Genomic DNA, 27,934 nt, shown 5'->3' with positions numbered 1-27,934 from the left:
CTCACACAATGCTATCGATCGAATCGATCAGTGGCATTCATTACCCCACACTTTTCAAAACAAACAAAAGACATCTTAACTATGCATTTGCTTTCGGTTCCGTTTTCTGGTACTCTTACTGTTACTGTTACTGTTCCTGGTACTGTTTCTGTTTCTGTTTTTGTTTCTGTAGAGCAGCCTCTCTCATTTGCCAACACTGGCCAAGAGAAACCCACCCAGAGATCGATCGACCTATTGTCTACAAAAATACGCTTTCGCTGTGTTAGGTACATGGAATGGGGCTCGATTGGCCCCAAATAGAGAGAAGGAGAGAGATAGAGCGAGAGCACGACCACGAGCACTGCTTGCTGCATGGGTAATCTATACACACAGATACTACGCATTTGTATTGTTGTATTTCAAGCATGATGTTTATATATATGTATGTATATGTAGGTGGAGCATATAGCAGCTCCTGCATCATGTGGAAAAATGAAGAAGCTGCAACTAGACACACACACGCACACGGCTAAAAGGTACACAGAGACAGACACACGCACACATATAAAAGAGACGATTAGTTTTGCCTTTGTTGCTTTTGAGTTTTGTTGTTGTTCTGCTTTCGATCTGCATCCTCGAGCCATCATATTTGATCGGCTAACAATCGGCTATTTGTTGCTTGCTGCTTTTGAATAAGTTAATTTCATGGTCTAATATTTGGGATTAACCTTGGGAGTTTAGGGCTTGTTTTTTGCTCTACAACATTCATTGACTACGAGTTTACGAGTAAATATATTTGTATGCATGCATTACGCGCTGAGAGTGGGGAAACCAGAGGCAAAAGTTGCCACCAAAATCCGTGACTGGTACTAGCAGTAGGTACTACGTAATTGGAGCGATAATAGCAAGAGAGCAATAGATGGCAAGGTACGTTTGAGTCGAGGCTACGTTGTATTGTATTGTATGTGTAAAGGTTCAATCATCAGAGCTTGTGGTTGATCGTAATCGAACCCAACTCTGTGTCTGAGTATGAGTCTGAGTCTGAGTCTGAGTGTATTGTTTTGGAGAAATATTGAAAACCGTTTGTAGGAGACCGTTTAGTTTAGCTTCAGTTGGTACATATATAATTGTATTCTTTGTTGGACTTTGCCTTCGTTCAATGCTGCTCGTTGGTGCACCGCTTAAGAGATGGTGCAAGAGTTGCGCTTGGCGCCCATGCTGCGCTCCTGGATGCGCTGCAGGTGCTGCAGCTGTGCCGGCGTTGGGGCATGCGAGCCGTGGCCACCAGCGGCAGCTGCGGCCGCTGCCGCAGAGGTGGAGGCCGATCCGGAGGCTGACCCCCCAGCGGCACCGCCCTGGTGGTGGCCATGATGGCCATGGCCATGATGGTGCAGCGGTGTGCCCGGCCCATTGTTGCCGATCTGCTGGGGCAGCGACTGGCGGCGGCGGCGCAGAGCCGGACTCAGGTTGTAGGTGATTTTGGCCTGGGTCAGCAGCTCCTTGAACACCTGTGGATTCGAAGGGAATTTCATCGGATAGGATTGGCTTTATTTGGATGGATGTATTCTCGGATGGAGTGTGGACTCACCTGCGTGACGTTGTCGTTGCTGGCGGCCGAGGCCTCGACGAATCCGTTCTCCCAATCGACTGTCACCACCGACTCTGTGGTGGCGTACTCCACCTGGAAAAAGATGAGAAGACTTAGACTCAGGGCTGTTTTCGGGTCCTTTTTCTTCACTGGCAATTCGAACAACTCTTCTGCACCACTCACTTCTCCCCCCTCATTGGACACGTGGACGCGTTAACTTTACGAAACTGCCCCCCAACCGAAAATCGCAGACAATGAACCCGGAACTTTATTATTTCTTATCGGCATCGAAATCCTTAAAGACGTCTAAATTGGGGCGATAAAAAGTAGGAATAAAACGCAAGCAGTAGCGAAGGAGGGAGAGAGAAAACACACACACAAAAAACAAGAAATTTCGCCAACTTTGTTGGGGCAAGCCGGACCGAAGCCGAGGCGAGGATTTCGAAAGGACTTCAAGAGAACCGTGTGCGGGGGCCCAATTCTTCCGAATGAACAGCCTCGGAAAACGAGTGCAGAATCGAAGGAATAAGTTGCCCACGGCCCCGAAGAAGGTTCCTGTACACACACACACACACAAAGACAAAGAATTAAATAATAAAAAAAAACACGAAAAAAGAACCCCAAAAGCCACCAACAAAAAGTTGATTTCACTTCGTTGGGAAAAAGAATAAGAAGTAGGATAAGAAAAAGAAAAAGTAAGAGAAGATGATGAGGCGGTGGGTGGGTGTGGGGTGCACAGGAGGGTCATGGGCTGGGGCGCGACAGTCTGGCGTTTGCTGAAATTTGCATTTTTATTATATCAGAAGTCGCTTAAAGTCAATACACCGCACCGCCAAGGGGCGGACGGGCGGATAGAGGACAAAACCATTACAGTGCCGTGCAAGCAGGCAGTGGATATACTTACACAGGGCTTAGTGGCGAGCAGTGTACAACTGAAAGCAGCCGTTAGAGCCGCAATTACAGCAGATACTCCGCTACGTGCAGCGATCAGATTGAGACACACAGAAATTGCAAGCAGAGCTAACTGTATAAAGCAGCGAAGAGTCGAGCACAGCAAGCAGTTTAGTGTCCCCTTTTAAGTGCGAAGCAAGCAGTGCAGTGTCCCCTTTTAAGGGCGAAGCAAGCAGTTCAGTGCCTTTAAGGGGGAAGCAAGCAGTGTTAGGAAGGTTCAAAGAGAGAAAACAAGTCGTTTATGCAGGCGTCGGTAAATCGTCCGCAACAAGCAGTGCAATGGAATAGAAGGAGGAGAAAGCAGACAAACAGAAGCACCAAATAAGTGACAAATAAAACACCAGCAACTGCATAAAAGGGAAGAGAAAAGGAAAAGTATAAAACGAAACGAAAGGGAGCTGGGAAAGACGAAGGCCAGGCACGCAAAAGATAAATAAAAGAATATTAAAATGTATAAAGCCCCAAATGAAGCTGACCAAACGAAAGTCAACAAAATAAGTAGAAAGTGAAAACGGATTCAAATGACAATAAAAAGGATGCCGGAGAAGGAAAGTCACAGAATTTAAGCACCGATTGATCGCTGTATTCCTTGGGCATATGGAAGTGTGTTGTTCCATTTAATCCTTTACCGAAACTGAAATGATTGCCTTTGATATCTGGCGGCTGGTTGTAGCTAACATCTTGCATAAATTAGGCACCGAACATTTCTACATTTCGCTTGACACTCGATTGAGACCCGAATTTGCTTCAGCTACAGTACATCCGTTGCGCAGTTTTCCACTTTCCACTCTCCATTTTTTCGCTTCCCGTTTCACTTTCAAGTTTGACAATCAAAGTGGAATTTTCCGGGACAGTTCTCCCCCTCACCGTATGTATCCCCATCCCCTATGCGTGTTTTTTCTCTTAGTTTTCGTGCCTGAATTTATTAGAATCACTTTGGTCGTGGGCCCCGGGGCTAGGTCGCTGAGTCGCCCCCATATTTGTGGCCAGAACTTATGCAGAACCCAAATGGCCAGCTGTGGCCTCAGACACAGACCCAGACCCAGTCCCAGTCCATGCCAAACGATGATCGTTTAAGATATGCAAAGTACTCCCTCCCGAGTCGTGTGCGCAGTTTCAGTTATTATTATTATAACATTTTGGGGTATTTGACTCGAGATTATTTCATTGCTGATTGCATTTAACTCTGCGTGTAGTATATATGTACATACGTACATATTCTTATGGACATGGAACGCTTCTTGCGATGCTGACCTATATATGGCACAGTAGGCAGTGGCTCTGCTGGAACTCATATCTAAGAGTTTCCTTATCCACGTTCAATTATTGAACTTCTTGAACCGCTTCGATGTGTGGCTCATCTGTTAGTAATAATAACAGCTTTAAAGAGAGCTAATTTTGGACAAATTTCGACACTCCAACGCAAGTGCCGTGTGCTCTACGCCCAAGTCCAAGTCCTCGCTCATTCCCTTAAGTGGCAGCTGAGTGGCGACTATTGCATTCCTGACTGTTTCGCATTCCTTGTCTTTCGTCTTTCATTCGCCTGTTTCGAGTTTCTTCCTTCTGCTATTTTTTCGTCTATCAAATTCCTGCCCTGCCTCCCCGCTGGCTGTGCGAAAATTTACGATGCAGCCGCCTGACAGCAAATGCTCTGAATGGGATGGCGGCAAGCGGGGAAGTGAGGGGAGCACTGGAACCACAGCTGCAGCGATGCTGCCATCCACAGGCCCACTGGCCTGCCGCTCTGCTGGGAGATGGCACATGGCAAATGGGGCCTGTCACACGAATCCACTGAATTTTGAGACTCAATTTAGCTGCATAAAACTAAGCGCTCCCCTGGGGATTTCTTCTGTTTGAATAGTTTTAGTTTTTAAGCGAAGGAGATACAAAATAAACAGGATTAATTGATTGATTGATTGCTTACAGTCGCCGTGCTTGAGGCACGGACACGAACTGTGCCCATTCCATCTCTGGGTTCATCTTCCATCCGTCCGTAGTTCCACTTTGTCGCGTGGGATATTGCATACTTTTCAGCTCTGGCGTTTCACTAATTATGCAAAAGCCCCTCCACCCACAAAGAACGTTGGTGAAGGGGTTGGGTTTGGTGGGGGTAGGGACTGGGGGCTGCGCTGCCACATTTGATGACATTCCATTTCGTGTGACTTTCGCGCATAGTTTGCACATTATTCGAAGGTCTGTCGCTTCGGCACGCTGCCACTTTGCCACTTTGTCACCCTCTCTGGACCAACTTATAACCCTCTGCCACACTCACTTTGGAATTTCAAGTGTTGCATTTTTGGATCCAGCCCCACTCGCCTTCCCGTCCCTCTCATTGCTTGTTCTCTCAACGCTTGACAAGTTTTCTTTGCACTTTCCTAGATTTTATTTAAGCCACAAATTAGCCCAAAAATGTACAGTGAAACTTCCCTTGGCTGGGGGATCGACCTTCGGCGGCAAAAATGATTGGGATCGCAGTACAGTGGGAGTGTAAAATCCCCAATTTGAACCATCTTTGGGGTCAACTGTTGAGTCAAATAAATTAATCCCGAATTCTCTCTGGAAAATTCCTCCATTGAGCATCATTCTTTGGGTCTTCTAAAAGTCCTCCGCATGGAGCTTTTACTGTCTATTGAATATACAAATTATTTTGGCGCTTGGCTAAAATTCTGACAAATTGTTTAACTGACTTTCGCAACGCCCCCAAACCCCATACGTTCCCCTTCCATTCGCTTCGCTTGGGGTTGGGGCTGGGGCTGGGGTTCGGGTTCGAGTTTTGGACTGAAAACTTTTGATTAAACTGTTTTGGTTCTGCTCTTGTCACTCCATGGCCCCCACAATGGCCCACCCACACCATCTCCGGTGGTTACGCTTGACAAACTTTACATAATTGCTGAAAACACCCCATCCGCTGTGGCACTTCGATGGCGTGCGGCACTTGGGGAGTGCCCATGTGGCATGTGGCACGAAACGGTTATTGCACATACACATAAGCACTGCCAAAGACAACAATCACAGCGGTCAGGCTGTCTCCTTCTTCTACTCCTTTAAGGGGCGCAGTCACTTTTGTGGACGGCAATTAAAATTGATGCAAATTAGGGAAGGGCCACCGCATTGACCTTGCCACAAAACCGCGACCACATCAGACATCAGACAATCCCAATCCCCATCATAGTCCCCATTACAATACTCACTTCACGCTCTGTCTCGGGGTCGGCAAGCAGATCAATCTTGTTGCCCACAACCACAATGGGCACCGCTGTGGTGGCCTTCGTCTCATGGATCTGGTCGCGTATGGCGCGCACCTCCTCGAAAGTGCTGCTGTCGGTGACGTCGTACACCAGGATGAAGGCGTCCGCCGAGGATATCGAGAGAGCGCGCATCGCCGGGAACTGCAAAAAAAAAACCAAGAGACACAAAGAGAGAGAGACAAAGTTAGGTGAGTGCTGAGCAAGTATGCAAATTGTGAGTACAGCTACGGCTGGGGGGGGGGGACACATCATCCGAAGCGGGGCAAAGCCATCAACAACAATTGTTTCCTCAATGATAATTTGCATAAATTTATATTGTCACACAAGTCCTCTCAAATATGCTTCAAACACATACATACATATGTGCACACAAACATACTTATGCATACACATACATATGTACATATGTACATTCCCATATGTACATACATATATATTTGAATAATCACAGATAATCATGTAAATTTCGTTTTCTATGCCCGTTAAACATTTTCACACTTTTCAGTGAGCAATTTTCCGCCTGGTAAATGTGCTACGTACTGAAATATGGCATGGCAAATAAAATAAAATGGAATGGAGTGGAGTGGAGTGTGTGGCTGAAGGCTGGAGGTGGCAAACGAAAATTGAATTTTTCTTTTGTGCGAGCGGGTGTTAGCATAATTTTCTAATATTCCACTCTTAAATACTTCCAAAGACGAGGTTCATTCGTAAGAAAAATGTAAAACTGAATTCAAACCATGAATTATCTGTTTTTTGTGTGATATAGTGGGAGGATCTTCTTTCATGCTAAGGCAGATTATACATACATATTTGCAAGCGTAAGAAGCAGTGGGAACCAGTGGTCAGTAGGGAATGGTAGCACGACATCAGCGGCAGAACAGCAAACAGCAGCAGAATTACATTAACAGCATATCAACAGTAGAGAGGCGGTAAGGAGAGTAACAGCAGAGACCAAAGTAGACCGTAATGTTAGCAGCATCAGCATCGAATAAAGCAGTTTTTCTTTGGCTTTTCGTCTATTTACAAGCAGTTCTCCTGCCCATTCCTGCCAGCAGTGTGACTGCTTCACAGGCCAACCCGCAAGCAGTGCGATTGATTCGTTGGCAATGGGAAGGAGCAGGATATTTTTGTCTCTCAATTGCTGCCTCCTGCTTCGATTGCATTTGGGTTCGTTCTGGCGACACGCGTGCCTAATTCGTGATTCGTGTTGTTCCCATTGGCAATTACGTGCCATGCATATGCACACCCAATGCCACAGACGTGCCGTGCATAAGCTCTTCTGCCTTCGGGAACTGCTTTCATTTTGCGGCCCCCAAATTCCCCGTAATTAATATTTGCAGAAAAGTGGCCTATGAATGCAAACGGTTGCGGGTTTGTCAAGGAATACACTCATGGCTGTCCGCGTGCCCTTTTGTTTAATTAAAAGTCCTTGATGGCCGAACCAGGCCCCATATCTGACCTTCAACTGCCGGCAACTCTGCCACACTCGACGTCTCCCATGTCATTAGATGTTCACATTTGTGGCAGCCCAACCCAGAGACCAAAAACGAGGGAACACAACCACACGGACAAGCAAAGACAAACGGACAGACACAGACGGACACAGACACGGACACGGACACGGATGTATGCAATTTGTGAATTGTGTGCTTAAATCTTTCAACAAGAACAACAGACCAGCGGAGCAGAGCAGCGCAGAGTAGAGCGAATGATTCAGCTTCCATTCAAAAATGGCAAACAAAATTAATCATACCAAAATTGAAACGAATTAGCGCCACAAACGAGCAGAGAGGTACAGTCAGAGGTTCACTGGCATTCATCGCCTTCATCTCTGATTTGGGAGCTCCATTCTACGGGCTCCACATATCCCATTCCATTGTCTCGTTTGTCTGCCAGCCGAGAGGAACCGCAACCGCAGCATTTTGGCCAAAGCACACATACCGCACTCCACTCCACTCCGCTCCACTCCTTCCGAGCTGTGTACCTAACATAATGGCTTTCAAAATCATGCGCCCGCCAGTTCCGCCGGTTCCAAATTGAATACGCACCCTCACAACACCCCTCAGAGGCACAGCCAACTCGACGGGCAAAAGAGGCAGAGAGTTTGTGCCTCTATGGAGAGCGTGTTAATAAAAGGCAGCCCACTGACCAGCTGAAAATTGAAAATCCCAATGAAAAACCCCCACAAAAGCGCAAAAAATAACGAATGGAGGAGGACACAAAGCGGAGAGAAAAACAAATGTAACCACCGCTAAAGGAAAGGGCTCTACTCGTGACCACAATGCCCCAGCAAGTATCCTGCAGCTCAGATAACAGGGAGAGTGAGATCGAGAGTGTCCATCCTTTTACCTGTACTCGAACCCCAAATCGAACTTGAAGAGGCACTTGGAAATCGTGTTGGCTACCGATTGAGTGTCGCCATAAAACAATGAATTGAAATGTTTCAATATTGAGCTGAAAGGAGAGCTGAGAGAACACTTTCTACTTCGATATGATTTGGAACGCACTGAAACGATAATCGATTTTGCGCTGGTTGCCCCTTTGCCTGCTTTCAGTCCAATAAAAAATAAATAACCAAAGATACTGCAGACTTTTGTGGCGATTTTTTTGGTTTGAATACCTTTTGGAATACGCGAACAATCGAAACCTTTTGGTTTATGTCGAACCCCTTTCGAGGCATAAGAAAAACTCTGCCCACACAAATGGGTTGTACTTCATTTTATTGTATACTACTTGGAGGCTTTAATGTTCCATTAATTTCGATAAAGAAAGGCATTCCTAAGGGCCGAACACACCAGCTGAAAAGTAAAGTAAAGCATTTGTGGCTCTGACAATTTTTGGCCAGCCGCAGCTAAAGCAACATCCTCGAAATCATTACCATGAGGGACTTGCCTTTCCTTTCCTTGCCTTTCCCTGACTTTTACTTTCACTTCCATTTCCTGAACTTGGCAAGGAAGAGGCTTCTTTGCAGACAAAACCAATGTTTTCATTTCATCAGAACGAGTTGGAGAATGCTTTTGCATGGGCTCGATGGCTGTTTGACTGCCGGCAGAACAGCCAAAGACAGAGAGAGGCAGATGAGCAGAGCAAAACATAACTCAGTAGAGTAGACCGATGATGAGTTACCATTGTTATGATGTTGCTCGTATTATTGTATATAACACGCTCAAGATGGGATTGCTCGGGCTTATCAATGGTGTAGGTGTTTTTTCTTCCTTTTTTTTTGGGACATTCTTTTTGCCATCGCCTCTGTCTGTGTGTGGTTTCCGCTTGTTTCACATGCGACAACCGAAGCACAACACCGCAATGATGCCATGCTGTTCCTGTCGTTGTCAGCTCAGCACAGCTCTGCTCTGCTCTCTCTCTCTCTCTCTCTCTCTCTCTCTGCATTCCATTCAATGGCGTGTCCAGGCATCCAACTCGTCCATGCATCCTGCACCCTGCACCCTCGTCGTACTCCCCATCCCAATCGCAATTCCTGTCAAAGGCTTATGCCGTGCATATGCTGGCTCTTGATTTCTCAATGGACTCCACAAATGGTTGCCACTTGCCGGGCTGATTGTGTGACTTTTGTTTCGCATTCTTCGATGGCGCTTTCCAACGAGCGTAGGGACGCCCATTGAGCAGGGACGGCACGGACTGCTGGGCTCCGGCTTCTGGCTGCCCTGGAATGCAGGCGAGGACATTTTGGTAAGTTGCAATGCAAAGCAAATTTCAATACCAAGAGAAGTTGGCATTCATTGGGATGCACGAACCAAAAGGGATTGCCGGGGGCGAAGGGTTGATAAAGTGGGTGTCGAGTGTCGTCTTAGTGCCTCAGTCGTACAGTTCTCATAATGAAGTAATCCACTGTATGCAGATACTTCATCATCACATCTGACAGGTGTCCATTATGCCATACACCTCAATATCATGCCAAGTTATGGAATGAAGTTTGCTCAACTTTTGTTGTGGATATTCATTCCCTTTTCCGTTGAAATACATTATCCTGAAGATAATAAAATCTAACTACTTGGAAGTTTCTGCATTCCTGTTGTTTGTCGTGTCCGTTCCTGCTGCCAGACTATTTCTTTTGATTGAATTTCGGACTTGTTTTGCATATGGAAACGGATGCCACACCTTGCCAATTAGATCAGCATTCGGGGTACCAGACAGAGAGCAGCGAAGGCGAGGGAGCACTTGGTTGATTTGGCATAAAACTAAAACTCAAACTCAAACTACATTTGGACAAAACTTTAACTTGGCTTGAACTTTCCCTAACTACATTCACACGCAGACAATTGTTGCTCCTCCTCGTGTGTGCCTCCCTTTGTCCTCTCTGTCTCTGTTTGCCTGACCAGAATTTTGTGAAATTTTTGTTTTGAGGCAAGCCACTGACTGCTGAAGAGCAGCAGCCCCCCTCGAACCAGCAAAACATCAGCTTACCAGAGCGAACCCTGAACTTGAGAGCTTTATTGTTTCCGAAATGGAACATTTACAATCATAGATACGAGCATCTTATAGATAGTTCTTAAAGCTTAAACCCTTCTCTCTGCCATGCACTGTTCATCCTTTCGCCATCATTTATGCACCTTTCGATAATGTTTTAGTCTGGGTGGAGTTTGGTGGAGCATCTGTTGGGGGGGAAAACCCTTTCCATGTTTTCAGTTTTCCATTTTTCCATTATGTGTACAATGGTCAACTGTGTTTTGCTCTGCCAACCATTAGATACGCGCCATGCATGCCATTATGTGTATAGTTTGGCATCCTTTGCAGGAACCCTACCGGCAGCCCACAGAGTGCGTTGCGTGGCCACAGAATTTACGTTATTGATTTGCAAAAAAACAAACGCAAAAAGCTAAAAGCGAAAGCGAAAAGGTGTACAATCCAATTATGTGCCAGGGAAAAGCGTTGCGGCATTTGAGTGGACACAAGGCTCGGCTCGGCTCGGCTCGAATGGGTTCATCAATGTGTTGCATTATGCGGGAAATATTATTAATAATTTTGGCTGAGGAAAAGGGCATGCACGAGTCGACTCTGTCAGTCTGCAGTGCAGTGCACGCGAGTCGACAGAGCCAGGTGTCGTGTCGTGGTGTGGCAAAGTGCAGAATATATTCATATAAAATATTTGCAAATTGGAATTTTTAAGCAAATACCATTTGCGGTGGGTAAACAACGAATTTTATGCCCTGCTCCGGTCGTAATTTCTGCGTAACAAATATTGATAGAGACTCCCGGGGCATGTGGCATGTGTGTTAGTGTTGGAGTGTGTGTGTGTGGCCTGCGGTCTGTTATCTTTGGGCACACGCAGGCATATCACTCATACGTACACAGGAGAAAGAGAACGACAAAGTGGGAGAGAGAGTGCTTAGCCGTCCGTCGGAGTGTCAACTATTTGGCCAGGCTGCGGTGCCGCTCCAGCCTCTGGGCCTGCAGAATGTGTCTGTGTGTGTGTTTGCGGCAGTTTATGGACCTCCCCATGCTCCCACAGCCTTGACCGAACTATGAGTGGTACAGTGCGTTTCAAGAGTACAAGTCATCCCTTGATTTCATTAGGCATAAACCGTGCAACGGAAACTCGGTGACCAAAAAGAAGTACTGTCGCCTATGGCTACGAAACGCACTGTACATTAGTGATGCTTATGTTTTTGAGTGTTTGTTTGCCTTTGCCTTTGCCGCAGTGCCGTTTATGGCTGCCACTTGGCTGCAAATGATTGCGCATACGCACCGTGCGCCACTGGGACTAATGCGAGGATAACAATGGATGGCAGAGCGAACAGCGAGAAGCGAAAAGCGAACTGCAGAAGGAGCTGCTTGGATAAGATAGTAAAAACTGCAATCCCAACTGGGAATGGGAAATCTACACGTTTTTGGAGCCACAATCAAGGCATCGGAGAACTCGTAGTTGTATATATATCAGGATTATGTGACGGCAGAGTTGACCCAGTGCCTGCTGCTGCAGCACTCGCCACTTAGGACCATTATTAACTACATATGTACAGTGTACAGTGTACAGTGTGTGCAGATATGCTGCGACGACCTGCCACTGGTCGATTTATGCTCGCAACCGCCAGCTGGGCTAGCCACTCCAGCTCCCAGCCCCTCGATACTCTCTCTCTCTCTTGTGGCTGCTGCCGCTCTCCGAGGGATCGTAAAATTTATGAGCAATCCGTGAAAGTGTTCAAATTTATAACCTGTTTGTTGCTGCTAGTTGGGGTTGAAGAGTGACTTGGGGCAGGGCCCGGACCCGGGGCATTGTCAAGTGCCTGTTTCGGTGTGGCCATGTGGCAGCTCATTTGAGGGCTGATTGGGTGTGGGATTTGCCCTGTAAGGATTCCCATCCAGCAATCCCTGCAAAATCCATTTCATTAGTAGCAGCATTTCCAATTTCAGCTCCCATTTGGCAGTGCATCTTGCAGCCATTCGTTCTTTGTGCCCATTCCCTGCCATGCCATTCCTCATACTCGAGGAGCTCGCTATCGCATGTGTTCGATGTGCCCATGCCCATGCCCATGCCCGTCCTGATGATTCCATTGTACAGCACATAAATCGGACGTAGAGCCGCGCCAAGGACACGCCTGTATGTGGGGGAATGACACTGGGACTGGGACTGGGTCCAGAGTCACAGTTCACTTGGCTTTGGGTCCCAACTTGACTGCACTCGCTGCCTGACTGACTCCATTTGCACCCATCCATGTAGCCACCATGTAGCCGTACTCGTACAGCCATATACTATATAAACGGATACACGGCTACACGGCTACAGGGGGCCCCTCCATTCATATTGCTCAACATCTGTTGCCGTTCGTTCTTCATTCTTTCATTCACTCGCGTGTTTTTTTTTATTTGTAAGCTTCTTCCCTTTTTTTTTTGTATTTTTCTTCCATGAACAACCATTTCGATTCGCGCCTGACGGAAGTGGCAGCGAAATTGAATCGCAGGCTGTAATTTCCGCTGCACAAAGGGCACGCAGCTGGATGATGTTGATGATGGTTTGAGATTGCGACGGCAAAGCTTCAAAGGCAGTTCCTGCACCAGGAACGGGACGAACACTGGCAGCAGCAGCAGCAGCAGCAGCAGCAGCAGCAGCAGCAGGACCACCTGGGAAACTCTTTGAAATATTGAATATAAACTAAATGCTGCTGGCTGCCCTGTTGCAACCCATTAGAGGAGGTTATTTAAAATTAAAAGCACCGGACAAGCTCGGACAACCAGCCAGGAGCAGCAGCAACGGCAGGATAAACCTGCAAGGAGCGAAGGGAGTCAGGGTGCCAGGAAACTTGCTCCCAATTTTTGATTCACTTAATGAACTGTTCTTGTTGTTGTTAGAGTGTTTGTGTGTGTGTGCGGTGTGGCACTTACCTCGTAGGAGCCAGCCGTGTCGAGAATGTCCAGGGTGAGGCTTACGCCGGCAATGGAGAAGTTCCCCTGATGCATCTCCTCGATGGTCCGCTTGTACTTTGGGCTGAATGTGTTGTATAGAAACTGTGTGATTATCGACGTTTTGCCCACCTTGGCGCTGCCCATGACGACGATCTTGTGGCGGGCATTGGCCGGTCCGATGGCATCGTCCACCGCATTGGTTCTGCCCACTCTGCATGGACATACGAATGGAATCGTTATCGTCATGGTTATGATTATTGAAATGGTTAATGGATAAAGTGTGGTGTGTGTGGTGGAGGCAGAATTAAAAAAAACGTGACTTGAGTGAGTTAAATTCAATTCAATTCAATTAATTCTTTTGCTAGTCAACGTACACGTTTGCGTTTGCTGTCCAAATTGATTCATGATTTAATATCAATCCCCCCCATTCCTCTGTTATCATTTCCTTTGCCTTGCCGTTGCCCCTCGCTTACTTTCTGTTTATTTCTTTACACCCGAGGGACGGACTTTATCCCCTGGGCGGCTCATTAAATCTGTGCGCTACATTTAAAATTAATCATTACGGCAACATCGGAAAGCGACAGCGACAGGGACAACTACACAGCCACAGCCACAGCGAAGGCAGAAAGCAAACAAAGGACACAGTATGTTGTAGGATCCTACCCATTATATACAGTGTGTACATATTTAAAGGTGGCGCCTTTATGTATCGCTCTGCATCAACTGCCGCTTCGTGTTTCGCGTGCAAATTAATTGGGAATCGAGGGAATTACATTACTCCGCCGCTTAAACACTTTTCTGCTTTAAAGTTCTCTCCCTTTCTGATCAACCAACATGCAACATGCAAGGCTAAAACTATTAGTTGACTCTGGAAATGGATTGTCCAATCTGATATCGCATCGGCTGGAAATGGCCCTTAATTGCGAGACACACCAGCCAGAAGCGGGATCATATTGGATTTTAATAAGCGCTATTCTGTTGACCAGGCGCCTTGGGACTCTCCCTGCCAGCGAGAGAGAGAGGGTGAAAGGTTCTATAAATATGAGTCCTTTCCTTTCTCACCGCCGAAACTGGTTGGGGCGCAATATTGTAATCAAAGGCCCGAGTGTAACGAAGGAGGAAACGAAGAAACAAAAGCAGGAAAAACATGAAATTCTTGTCCTGACAGGCAAAACAAAGGGAAAAGTATGCAAACTAAAAGGAAACATGAGGGAAGGGCAGGGGAAAGGAGGCACACGATGTCCGGCCAGGAAATCAGGCGGGGGAGACTGACTGACTGCCTTGTCCGCCGCGGCTGTTTCCCTTTTACGCTTTACCCGCATCCCGCATCCCGAGTCTCGTGTCCCTTTTTCGCATTTCCCATTTTCCATGTTGTACTTTTGGGTGTCTTCCATGTCGTTCTTTGAACTTGCGCTGAAGAAATGAAAATGTTTGCCCCTAAGAGAAACGCTAAGATTCTTTACATGTTTGCCGGGGCTGGCAGCTCCTCCTGTACCCCGCGGAGGGTATTGAATTGGGTCTGGGCTGACAGTCGGCTCATCTTTTCTTGTACTCCACCTGGACCGAAAACTCCTCGACCCATTGTCCCACTCACAGGACAGAACTTTTTCCGCCGCCGCCCAATTGACATATTTTTCCGATAAAGTTGGAGTTTTCGGTCCCCCTTTGGAAATTCTTTTGCAATTATTGCGGACAGCGATTGAAGTTCGTCGTCATTCCCACCAGCGCCCCACCAAAGACATTGTGAGACTTGGACTGACTCGCTGTCAGACTTGCTGTACGGCAGGGCAGCTGGTCCTGGTCCTGGTCCTGGTCCTAAGTCCCACGCCCGGACTATAATCGGTTGCAGCTGCGCTTCGCGGGGGAGTTCGCCAAATGTAAACTTGATGTAAACTTTTCCTCCTTTCCAATCGTCACTGGAACTGGAACGAAACCCTTATAAGTATTTCTTCTTTGGCTGAGAAACTACTTAATTTATTGCACAATATTTTAATGAAATTTGTTGAACTTTCAACGGAAATCGCTCGAGTTCTTCTGCGACTGTTCTCTTTCTTAATGAAAACGAAAACTTTCTAATGAGTGGCTTTTGCTTTTGGTTTATTTGGGATACCCTTTCGAAGGCCAGGCCATCAAATCATCAGAGAACTTTTCACATGGAATTATGATTTCGATTGAGGCTTCCCCTACCTCTTCTGTGTGGGAAGTCCAATGGAAAATATAAGTTTTGGCATGGTTTTCCCACTCACTGAGCGCATGAAAATGAATATCTACTGATACAATGCTGACACTTATGCCATTTCGAAATTTTCAAGTTTCCTGTTCAAGCTTTTTTTTTTTTTTTTTCGTTCTGTATGAGGCAAACTACGTGAATGGATTTTGCGCGCTCCCTCACGTGTGGGTACATGTACATGTGTGTGTGTATGCGTGTGCGAGTATGTATTGTTGCAGATGCCTGCAGATTTATTTAGCCATAACTTACTTGTCACGCTTCGGCTTATCCTCGTTGTTGTCATCCTTCATGAAGGACGGCTGCAGGCTGAAGCGTCGACGCAAGTGACGGCCACGCATCCTGCTGCTGTCTCTGTCGCTGTTGCTGTGGCGGTGGCTGTGGCTGTCGCTCTGACTGTCGACTGTACCTCTGTTCCTCTGCTGCTGGTTCCTTAGGCTGGCCGTAAATCAACGTCTCAACGACGACGTCTCTCTCTCACACTCTTTCTGTTCGGCGTCCCTTTATGCTGGCTGTCGGCGTTTGCATAAACAGCAGCAACTTTGTTGTCGCTGCCGCTGTCGCTGTCTCTGCCGCTGCTGTGCTCTCTCGTCTTACTATGCTTTACACTGCTTGCTTCTGTTCACACTATGCTTCGCGGCCTGCTTTCCACTGCTTGGTTCGTTCTGCCTTGCGACGCTACGTTTTATTATCAGCAGTGAGTGCAAGTGTATTTGTAGCCGTAACGGGCAATGGTTATGGCCACGTTAACGCGGTAGTTGGGCCTTAGTTTATTATTAGCCCCGTTAGCGCTTTCCTTCGCTCCCTCTGTCTCTCTCTGTCTCTCTCTCTCTCTCTCGGGCTTTACAATTGGTATGCAAATATTTGCCTGTTGCTGTTCGCCTTCTCCTTTGCGCTCTTCTTGCGTTTCGTTTTAATTACGTGACTCGATGATTATTTTCCTCGCCAATTTTCGTGTTTACCTGCAAATTGAAAATGTTTGGATGAGACAAAGCCATAAATTACAAATGCTCCACTAAAGACCCCACCCCACACACACACCCTGCTTATCCACCATGGCAGCATTTGATAATTAAAATTAAAACGAAAACCATTTACTTAATAAGAGTGAAAACAAAAGCCATGTGCGATGTAAATAAGAGTTTACCTTCTGACGAAGCGCTCGATACCCTTTAAAAAACGAACAAGCAAGGGGAAAAATGATGGAAGAAATAAACAGAAGCCACTCCTTCTCTTTGGAACTGCTTTCATTACAACTGTGTTGGTGAAAGCAGTTCTAGCTGCAGGCAGTGCTGGCAATGCAGTGCATGCAATTGGATTAGTTTTTCAATTGGAGTATTTAAATCTACTGCTTCTGCTTCTGCTCGTTTAATCTACATATTTAATATTCCCTGTACATGGACCAACTTCCCTGGATTGTATGGGTGCTGTACTTCTGTAAAGTTGCCAGTGCTGGAGATAATTAAGCGGAATGAATTTTGCGGGTTTCCCTGACCCACTTCCATCTCATGAAGTGAACGCATTTTCTTTACAGAGCTGCACGATTACTTCTTTGTTTGCAATTGAACGTGTCCTTGTGTTGGCATTTCAATCGAATTATTTCTTTAACATATTAGGCGAATCCGCTTTCAATAATTTTACCATTCTTTTCTGCATGATTTAGTCTCCTGATGGACTCATATTCAATCAGTAATTAAGCAAACCCAGCACCATTGTGGGAGATTGTTGGATCGTTGCAAGACAAGAACCAAAAGGGATTGCAAATGCATTTCCAGCGATTTACTTCAAGAGAAATATAATCTGCCACACACGATTCAGATGCAGACACAGACATACAGACAGAGTCCTGGGACTCAACGCCCACCAACTTAGAAACACGAAACGCCTTTTCAGCAACAAAACAATAAATGCCTCGAAAAAGACGCATAATTGTATCTGTGAACAATGTTTTAGTCAGCTCTGCTCCGCTCTGCTCCGCTCCGCTCCGCCCTGCTTCCATTCCGCCTCTGGCTGTCGTCTTTTGTGCTGTGGCACATTGAACTGTATTTAGCACAATGTGCAACAAGCATCAGCAACGGCAAAAGCAAAATCAGCCAGTGAGAAGATGGAGCAGCAAAGGAAGGAAATCATTTGAAACCTTCTTGAAATCTCATTCAGAGACTGGCTGATGCGGTACCGAAAAACCAGTCTGGAATCAACGCACAGCTCACTTCAGAGCTATTCAATTATAGGGCATGCTTTATGCATACTTTGTAGTCGACAAGTGGATAAACTCCATCACAGGGACAGGAACAGCGAATGGGTTTGATAGAATGGAGCATAAAGTAAAGAGCGCATTGGATATGTGTCCTATAGTGATCCCCATCTAATCTATTACTGTTTCCAAATAAATTGTTAAAATTTGTGTACGATGGTAGATTGATCATTCAGTTTATTTTTGGGTATTGGCAGAGCATTTGAGATTCGAGTTTGTGGAACTTTCCCTTTCAGTTTTTCTCTCACATCGTGGAAGCCGGAAAAGCGCTTAGGCAAGCCAAACTTTTGCAGCTGTATGGGTGTACTGTGTGTGTGTTTGCTGGTCTGTGTGCACGGAGTCTTAGGACGAGTTGATCCGAACTGCCAGCGAAACTTTGGCAGCGGCTTAGGAGGGCCCTCCCAAAATTTGCTCAAGTTAAACGAGTTGCGGCATATTGACTGCAGTCAGCCGAATAAATGGATTAGCCCACGCTAGACCACCCTAGCAGGAAGCGTAGGGAGAGAGTGAGTCCTGCTAGCACGAAGAAGGTAAGGTAGAAAAGAGAATTGCCTGCGGCTCTTCTTGTGCATTGTCTAGGGTCCTCAGCTTAGCTCTACGAGAACTGCTGCTGCGTCCTCTGGTTTCCTCTACGCTGCCTCCGGCTCAGAGCTTTAGTTTTCTCTCTGCTCTAAATTAATTTATCAGCCTTTTGTGGGGGGGTCGCTCTTCATTTTGTGGCTTATTTTTTTTTTATACCCGGTACTCGAAGAGTAAATGGGGTATATTGTATTTGTGCGAATAACGGTTGTATGTAACGCACAGAAGGAAGCATTTCCGACCCCATAAAGTATATATATTCTTGATCAGCATCAATAGCCGAGTCGATAGAGCCATGTCTGTTTGTCCGTCTTGCTGAGCGCCTGGTTCTAAGAGACTATAAAAGCTAGAGCCACCAAATTTTTCATCCAGATGGCTGTATGCTCTCACTGCTACAAGTGTATTTCAAAAATGAGCCCCGCCCCCGCAAAAGGGCGAAAACCTCCCAAAGCTACAATTTTGAAGATAAATTCCGTAGGGAATGACCATATCTATCAGATCACCGAATTGGGATCAGATAGGATCATTATTATAGCCAGAACGAAGAAATTTATTTGCAGGGGCTAAACCCACCTCCAGCAGCTTTTGTTGTTTTTTTCACATTCTCTCATTCACATTCAGCTTCTGCAGCGTGCGGCCACTGCCTCTGCCGCGAGTCTGCAGTGTGTGGGTCTAGGGAAGGGGAGCGAGCTAAAGGAGCGTGTTGGTGTGAGAAGTGTTGTAGATGTAGATGACAGATGAAGAAAAAATGTAAAATTTGACAAAAAACCGCTAAGGTTCTGAAGTAGTACTGAGTACCGGGTATAAAAGCTGTGACGCGTAATAAGCGTCTCACACGTCCCTTCTCGTTTTTTTTTTTGCTCTTGCTCTCGTGTTACCTCTATTCTGGCGCATCCCTGAAAAGTGCTCAACAAACAATGCTCCCCAGGCCAGAGCTAGAGCCAGAGCCCGAGTCAGAGTCAGACCCTCTAGGAAGGGAAAGAGCAAGAGTCATGTTGGAACGATGGGAAAAAATGGTTACTTTTCAATGGCTCTTGAACAATTTGATTTGCATAAACTTTTGCGAAAGTCAACGAAATTGCCAATGCGATGTAGCGAATGAGGGGGTGGCCGAGGGGGGAAAAAGCGCCAGGGCCTGTCCTGGCTCCTGCAATGCCACTGCCAGAACGGATGGCATGTTTCTGCAGTTGCATATAGGAAATATATATCTTTAACGAGACACCATACAATTATTAATCAATAATATAACAATTAAAAAATAAAGTTTCCGACAGCAGAAGGTGGAAATATTCACTTCTGGCAGCTCTGGGTCCCACTTGGAGGGTATTATTCAATCGAAACGAGTGATTTTTACTACTGTTGTCTCTTTTATCTCGCCATCCGTTTCATTTCTTTTATTATCTGGCACATTTTCCACTTTTCATTCGATGCAATTTATGAAAAAGCAGAACGATGATAATAATAATAAATTATGGCAGGAATGTGCGCGGCTCAGGGACAAGAACAGGGGAAGCTCGTAAAACGAATTTCGAAATAAATAATCATGGAAACGTAGCAAACATTAAACGAGGCGAATCCAAATTAAATGAAACGAAACCCCAATGGAACAAATTATGGTTTTATTTCGGTAATTCCTGCTGCAAAAAGGGTATCAGCTGGGTATGCCCAACAATCTATGGTGCAGAAAATATTCCTTCACTTTGATTTATTTGAATGCCTCATAGACGAAAATTGTGAATGAAGGTGCAGCTGACGATGGCTTGTTCTTGGACATATTTTTGTCATACAACTGATCGCTCTATTTTTGTTAGTTTTTTATGCCTGACTCAGCGGTGAGAGCCTGGAGTAGGGACAGCCAGGAACCTACTCTGAATCCGATTAAGGGCTGTAAGCTTCGAGTTTAGTTTTGTTTTTATTTTCCTTTAGCCGCTCTAAGGCCAAATGCAATTTGTGTGTTGTATGCGCCAGATGGCAGATTAGTCCACGAACAGACCCCATTAAATCCGGCGCCCCAGCCAGCCACAACCCAAGGCGACTCGGAATTTGTTTGCGAGTGTGTGGGACTTGGACTGGGGTTGTGGCTGAGGTTCGTGCCCGGCCCTGAATACATTGGCTCATCTGGCACTCTGGTACTCTCTGGCAGTTGGGTGGAGGAGCTGGAGGGTAGAGGCAGGCATCCACATCCAACATTCAGCATCCACCATCCAGTAACCAGCTTTCAACCAGGTGCAGCACTAAAATTGAAAGGTATAAATACTTATGTACAAACATAAAGCTCCCCCTCACCACCCCTTATATTCATGGGTTTTCTATGAACAGGTGGATAGGTGGGTGGGTTTGCCGGTGTGCACTAAGGCTTGAGATGCTCTTCAAAAGAGCCACAAATGTTGCATGCATTTCCCTGCACCACCGCCCACCGGTGGGCGCCACCTTCTTGTCCGCCTCTTCCTTTTTGCTTTTGTCGTTTGCCAGAGATCGCGTGCCTTATAATTGGGTGGGCGGTGAGTGTGTTGTCTGGATTTCAGAGTAGAATATTTTACAATTACATTGCAGAGAGCACTCCCCCGCCGCGTCCAACAAAATGGAGCTACCAAATTGATTTCCTGGAACGAACACTATGAAAAAAGTAACCCAACAATGCACAACAAGAATTAAGTTGGAAAATCGCTGCACCCAACCCCTGCAAAGCAAACGGAAATCGAGTGCCTTTGATGGACTCACTGCTACTAAAATTGTCCAAACAGCTAACCGCCCCCCCAATGACCAAAAAAAAGGAAGCTCTTTGCACAATGGGACACGCTTTTATGGGATTTTCAGAACAAGAATTGTGCAACAATGATTTAGGAAATCAAAATCCACCAATGCATTTTCCGGAAAGATAAATGAAAGAGGAGCTTCTTTAATGGATTAGTTAGAATTTTAGTAAGAAATCCCTGCGAGAATTGAGAGCTCTTTGTGGAGGTTTTGTTGCAGTAATTAGTGAGAAATCAAAAAAAGATTTTGCCATTAATGTGATTTAAAAATTGAACAACAATGCATTTGAGAGATTGAGATTGCCGCTGATAGTAAACCACGGGAAGAACCTCTCCATAGACCTCAGACCTTAGAGTTGAGTAGCTTTTTGAAGGACTCTCTGAATTGGGAATTACATAAATTAGTTCCCTATTCATGGCCGAATGCAGCTGTTTCGATTTGAACCCCAACTTCGAAAATTTCGAGAATCCAAAGCGGAATCCACGCAATTACAAGAGGACGGGCTGATTGTAATGGGGCCAGGGGAGTGGCAGTTGGACGAATGCGCGTCCGAGGAACAAAAGGAGGCAGCAATTGATAGAGCAACAGGCAGACAGCGAGCACCAAGCAGCAAGCGGCAAGGGGCAAGAAGCAAGGAGCAAGGCGAAGAAGAACAAACAAAAGATAAACATCAAAATTCCTTTGGGGCAGCAACTGAAATTTCCCCTTTTCCCCCTTGTATTCACTCGCGGTAGAATGCTAATGAATCAGTGGCCAAGGCACAGATGGGGGGAAGTGACACTGGCTGTGGCAGTGGCCGTGGCCGTGGCAGTGTGGAAATCTGATGAAAAACAAATAAACAATCAGAGGGCCCAGGAAAGCACAAGAAAAGAAAGCACCAGAATAGCAAAGAAAAGCAGTGAAAAGCAAAGCAAAGCGAGATGAGGTGAGGTGAGGCGAGCGGAAATGAAAATGTCACAAAAGCGCCAGCATCAGGATGGAGGTGGGGCGAGGCGGGTTGGGTGCCTGAAATGAGGCTGGGAATGATGGGGAAATACAGTAGACAAATAAATGACAAAACAAAGCCACACTCTCTCTCTCTCTCTCTCTCTCTCGCAGAGGCAGCCGTTTGGATGGCGAATCCTTGAATGAAAGGCCTCCAAATAGATATGGCTGCTCGAATTTCGTTGCTGCTGTTGCTGCTGCTGTTGCCGTTCAGTTTATTGACTCAAAAGTGCTTAAAAATAGAATGGAGATCCCATAGAGCGCTGGTAGAGCAAAACTCTCCCAACATGGATAAGTCCCCACTCTGGATTTTCGAAAAGAAAATCTGCTGGGGCTTGAGGGTAATCCCAAATATGAAAAAAAACTGTGATTTGTCATTGGGGAAGGGGTAGCCAATTGATTGATTGATAATTGACTGACAACAAACTGAAGAAATCGTTTGAAAATTTAACTTGTGCAAAGATTTTATTTATGAACGAAATGCAAACCAATTTGATAGCACACTTTTCGGGGCATATCCCATTGGAATCCTCAAAATAATTATCTTAATTCCATGACTTTTTATTTAATCCAACCTGCCGCTATTTTAATCCCATCGTGTAACCTAAAAACCGAAACCACAACCATAAACATTTTTCCCATTCATTTATGTGGCATTAAATTTGCTGTCACCTTGCGCCAAGGACTTATCCGATTGCCGATGTCAGAAACTCTTCTCCCATCGCCACCAAAGACCATAATCAAACTGAATTTATGAGTGGGGGGTTAAATATAGATTCAGTTTAAAGAGCGCCCAGGCCAATGACACCCATGCCCATGCCCTTTGTTGTGGCAGCTTTTTGTTGCAACTAAATTGATTTGAATATTTATGAGCGGCAGGCGACACACTTTGATATGTCACAGTCACACAAATGCCGTTTGGGGTGTGGGCTAGGGGGGCTAGGCAGGGTCTTGGGTCTTAGGTCTAGGGGTTTTGGTGGGGTTTGGGCGGATCGGCTTAATCGCAAAGCCGCAGCAGAACGAGGGCTCAAGTAATTATAAATGCCATTTTGTGTCGGTTTTGTTTTAGAATGAGGAGTAGATAAGAGCAGTCGGAACTCTTCCCCCCAAACCCCTCCCCTTGTCAAATCGAATGCAAAGACAAAAACAAAAACAAAACACGCACCAAGTGGCACGGAGCGAGCGGCCGGCGAGGGAGTGCGACAGGGAACTGGTGGGCCATGCATATTTATCATTTATGTAGGCACAAATTTGTGTCTGTGTCAGGAATGACACGAAAAAGGCAATTTAAAAACATTCACACAGCCACACATCTATGTGTGTGGAACCTTTTCAGCAAGCACCCCGCCCCGCCCCGACCCACAGAGCAGGGCCACTGGTAAAAGGGCGTAAAAAGGGGGGAACGGTACTATGGGTCTCCGCATCGCAGCTCCTTTCTGATGTTGCTGTTGCCGCCGCAGGCATTACACAAATTTCACACACACACAAGTACACACACTCATGGCCAGGGCCAAGCAGCCACGGCCAAAACGAGGCAGGCACCCGCACTGTCAACAGGCAAACAGCCAAACAGCCAAACAGACAAACGGGCAACAGCAACAATAGCAACCACCACTGTTAAGGCTTATCAGTGGCAACAAGCATCGAGCTGGCTGACGGCGGAGCTGCGACTCCAGCTACAGTCGTGAGTACGGATCAGAGCTCTGGCCTGGCTTGGCCTGGTGCCCCACATGGACGATGCCGCCGGAGATGGCGACCAGCGGAGCGTCGCAGAGGAGCCAATGACCCGAACAGCCAAATGACATGCCGGCATCCACACGCAAGAGGCAGCGCACACACACACACACACACACACACACACAAAACACCCACAAACACCAAACACAGCTGCAGACACACACTTTGTTATCAGGCAGGAGCCATGTGTGGCGCTTGTTGCTCGTTGCCACAGTGGGGCAGCAGTGGTGGTGGCAGGATTTAAAGCGCCACATTGAATTTTCAACTTTTGGGCTTAAATAAAAATAAAGCAAAATGAAACAAAGTCAGCTGGCAACGCAAACGAACATTGACTTCAATAAAGAAATGTGTGCATGGTGCAAATATATGTTTGTACATTTGTTTGTACATTTGTAGGTACATTCCAGTTAGCTTAATTTTCTCTACGCATGCCACTGATCGTGATGCGTAATTTAGCAGAACTTATTTTATTCGAAACTTAGCCATTAGACTTAGACAATTATAGAGTCAACGGAAGACTGTGGCCTGGGTTTTGTCAAATGCGATCCCTCTTCACAACAAACACGAGCAAAGGCGAGTTCGCTTCAAGGCGAGTTCCAAGCACGACAGCAGACGAGAGCGAAGAGCAGAGCCAGCCTCGAAGAAGGTTGTGGTACAAGTACCTTACGAGTACGAGTACTCGTCAAAGTTAAGAGTTTGAGCTCTTTGTTAAATGGGTTTTCATTTCCTTTGATTTTCAGGACTTCCTTGATCACCCACTAGGAGATCTAGAAAGCCTTTGGCAAATTTTCTTGTATTTATACAGCATAATTATGCTACTGCCTTACGATTTGCATCTTGTGTTCTCCCCCTTTTTAGCCCTTATATTTCCCATTTAATATTCACTTATTCACTTGTCTTGCTTTATTTGTTTTATATTGATTTCCAGCCCACCGTGCGAGAAACTTGCTTTTCGCCAAGTTTTTCGCTCTAGTTTCCGTTTCTTTTCTCGCAACTTTTTCCCCCTGTTCAGCTTCAACTTCAACTTGATGCCTGCAACAGATTCCGCCGATTACGGCCCCCCAATACAGCAGTGCGGAGCAGACAGGCACAGACAGCACAGAACACTGCAGTCAGAAGACAACAGCCACTAAGAGGAGCGACGGCAAACAATGACAACGACAGCGACAACGACAACGACAGCGACAATTTGTGAGGATTTTTATAGACAGCCAAGTCTTGGTAAGGGAAATTATGACCTGGTCTGGCAGGGGTCTCTGGATCTGGGTCTGGTTCTGGCTATGGTTCTGGCCAGGAGAGGCTTCTGTGTGCTTGCTCGTACTAATGAGACACTTTCCACTAGTTTCGTGTGCGTGTGTTGACTTAAATTGTATCCCCTAATGAACTGTCCCCCCGCAGCGCGACTGCCGCTGTTGACTTGTTGCTGCTGCCTCCTTCGGAGGCGGAGGCGGAGTCGAAGTGCTGGACCTGGTCCTGTTTCTCAGGCACCCAGGCATCCCGGACTTTGCTCTGGTGTCACATGCTTGCCATTTCAATTAGTGTTCCACAGCGGCTATAAGCATTCGAGTGGCAGTGGAGCCAAGAAAAAGCTTAAAGACACAGCAGACATCAGCTGATAATCAGGATATTGGCGGGCTCCTTCAGCAGCGGCTTTCAATAATTATGAAATAAGCTTCATATGTTGCTAATTTATTCTCTATTTTTACGATAATAATTGAAGAGATAATTGTGCTTCCAATTCTGGGAAAGAGCATGCGAAAAATACCATAAAATTCCAAGAAAATTCACAGAATTCTATGCCATCAGAACTGCCACAATTGTGAAATATTTTCGCATTTCACATTAACATTTAGAAATGTTTTTATTGAGAACTCTGCAGATGCCACAGAAATACTTTCCATTCAATTTATTCAGTTAGAAAAGCCATTAAGTAAATTCTAGTGAAATAAGTAGCTAATTCAATAATTTTGAATCTGCGCAAAGCCCAACGAATGGGAATAACTAAACTTAACCGACAAAATAATTGAGTGCCGCCAGTGCATGCAATGAAATTTACAGATACAAACCCACATTACTTTTCATGTATATATCTATGATCATTTGCTGGACTCATTCTCTCGTGACTGACAGTCAATCTGCACGACAGACACGAGCCAGATAAGCCAGGCTGTGGCTGTGGCTGTGGCTAAGAGGCCAGCCCCTTCTACGTCTTCGTCTTTTCAGTTCACTTCACTTTACGCCACTCCACTCCACCTAAGAGCATGTGCATGTATGTTTCCCTGTACCCCGCTGAGTGGCTCTGCCCTTTCTGATTGAGCTGGTTTAATGGCAGCCCAAAAGGAATTTATGTCTGTTTGTGTTGTCTAAGACAAAGGGCCATTAAAATAGGCAAAAGGCAGCTGGAGCAGCGGAAGAGTCGGAGCAGCCACACCTCCTGGGAAGCGCCATAAAGGAAGCCATTAACCGATCTGCCCCAGCCAGCCATGAGGGCAAAAATTGTATCAACACTTCAGCTTTCAGTGATGGCTTCCACTTCAGTGGGTAGCCCAAGGGGAAGCTGCACCAGTGGCTGTGCATTCGGGATCCCCGAAAAGTGATCAGGGACAGTAGCGATATCTACATATAGCCATGACATTGATGAGTAATACGCTCCATTGGCGGAGTTGTCGGCCCTGACAATGGGGAAAGGAGAAAGTCGAACACAGACAGCCGCAGATACTGAGAGCGATGCCGAGCGGGTTATCTGGCGGGAGTATAAATATTTTATCGCATTATCGATTGCGATTACTCAGTTAATGAATTAAACACACACACACTCGCACACTCGCACACTCGCACAGGGGTGACTATATCGAGATATAGTCACACATAGACCCAAACCCGATGAGCAATACCCAAAGATGACACAAATCTACGAGTATCTGGCAAACAGACAACAAATAAGAGAGAGAGAGAGAGAGAAGCGAAGCATTTGGAGGGATTCCTGCTCCCCCGCAAGCAACTGGGACAAGTGCGATAAGGAGGCGGACAATAATGGCACAATAATAAATCATCGCACACAGACATCCGTGTGGAATGTAGCTGCAAATGTCGAGCACTTGAATACCCTGCAGCTGCATCGAATTAGAATACAAACTGGAACATGAAACCCCCTAAAGTGTTTCCAACTATATATATACTTATGTTATAAATTTTAAACGAAGTGCGACATGGACATGGATGATCAATAATCCATATACCTTCTATGATTATGGAAACTTGGAAAAAGTTTGCACATAAAATGTCCAATGCATTGTAGGCGCAATGCCACAAATGGATGGATGGACACACACCTCACAAATTTCCAATTTGCCGCTGCCGTATAGCACACCATTCCCGCATAATTTACGATATAATATCAGAGAACGAGAGACACAGAGAGTGAGAGAGAATTTCATTGAATTAATTATGACAAGCGATGAGTTTATTTATGATCAATGTAGATTACAAATGAATTATCGTACCCGGATCGATGGATGTTGCGGTAGCTGAGCGATATCTACTCGGGGAACTACACACCCACACACCTACAAATTCCTAATTTTTCCTTCAATTTTCCACACACAATCACACAATATTTAAGCAGATTTATTTGTAACACTTATTCTTTGGATTCGTTTCAATGTGGCATTCCATTTACACGTTTAACACTTCAGATTGAATTAATCCACAAATTGTTGAGAAAACCATTCAAATTTCGATTACAATTTCTAGACCAATTAATGGATAATTGAAAAATATTTTCGTACCTGCTTTTGGGGGGTGTGTGGTGAGCATTTGCTGTTTCCAATTTTGACAACTGATTTTTCAATCAATTCTGCGGAGTTCTGATTCGTTTTCCTTTCCTTTCGTATGCTTGCTTTGATTTTCAGTTAATTTACAATAAAAAAATAGCCAAAACTCTTAATTAATTTCACGCACAAAAGCACATAAACAATGTTTCAGTTGATCTCCAAACAAAAACCCAAAAAAAAACCAGATAATTATTGAATGTTTTTGCAAGAACCAGAAAATGCAGAATTGCAGAATATTTGAGGCTGAGCTCGGCTCTGACGCCTGGATGGTGGCTCCTTGTCTGCTCGATGGCTCTTGGTTTTAACTATGAATTTGACTCTGACTCTGGCTGTTGCTCTCTGACTTTGACTGTGACTCTGGCGCTGGCTCAGCGGTGCCAAGACAACACGCTGCGTCGAGTTCCCGGGAAAAACTGAAACTGAACAAATGTTACACTT

At 45.7% G+C, this 27,934-nt stretch overlaps 1 protein-coding gene across 1 annotated transcript; it reads right to left on the bottom strand.

The window, feature by feature from the left end:
- Positions 1-401: 401 nt before the first annotated feature.
- Positions 402-27,934, bottom strand: LOC117903383 (ras-related protein Rap-2b). The gene is made up of 6 exons (XM_034815368.1): positions 27,452-27,934; positions 15,608-16,317; positions 13,108-13,339; positions 5,710-5,907; positions 1,568-1,660; positions 402-1,487 (listed from the first exon to the last, which is right to left on the bottom strand). The coding sequence occupies exons 2-6, from the start codon at positions 15,694-15,696 to the stop codon at positions 1,161-1,163; spliced, it is 939 nt and encodes a 312-aa protein (XP_034671259.1). The 5' UTR covers positions 15,697-16,317; positions 27,452-27,934; the 3' UTR covers positions 402-1,160.

Source organism: Drosophila subobscura, chromosome A (assembly GCF_008121235.1).
Source record: "Drosophila subobscura isolate 14011-0131.10 chromosome A, UCBerk_Dsub_1.0, whole genome shotgun sequence".
Classification (NCBI taxonomy): Eukaryota; Metazoa; Arthropoda; class Insecta; order Diptera; family Drosophilidae; genus Drosophila; species Drosophila subobscura.
Note: the sequence above shows the minus strand (reverse complement) of the source record. Positions and strands in the feature narration are given on the sequence as shown.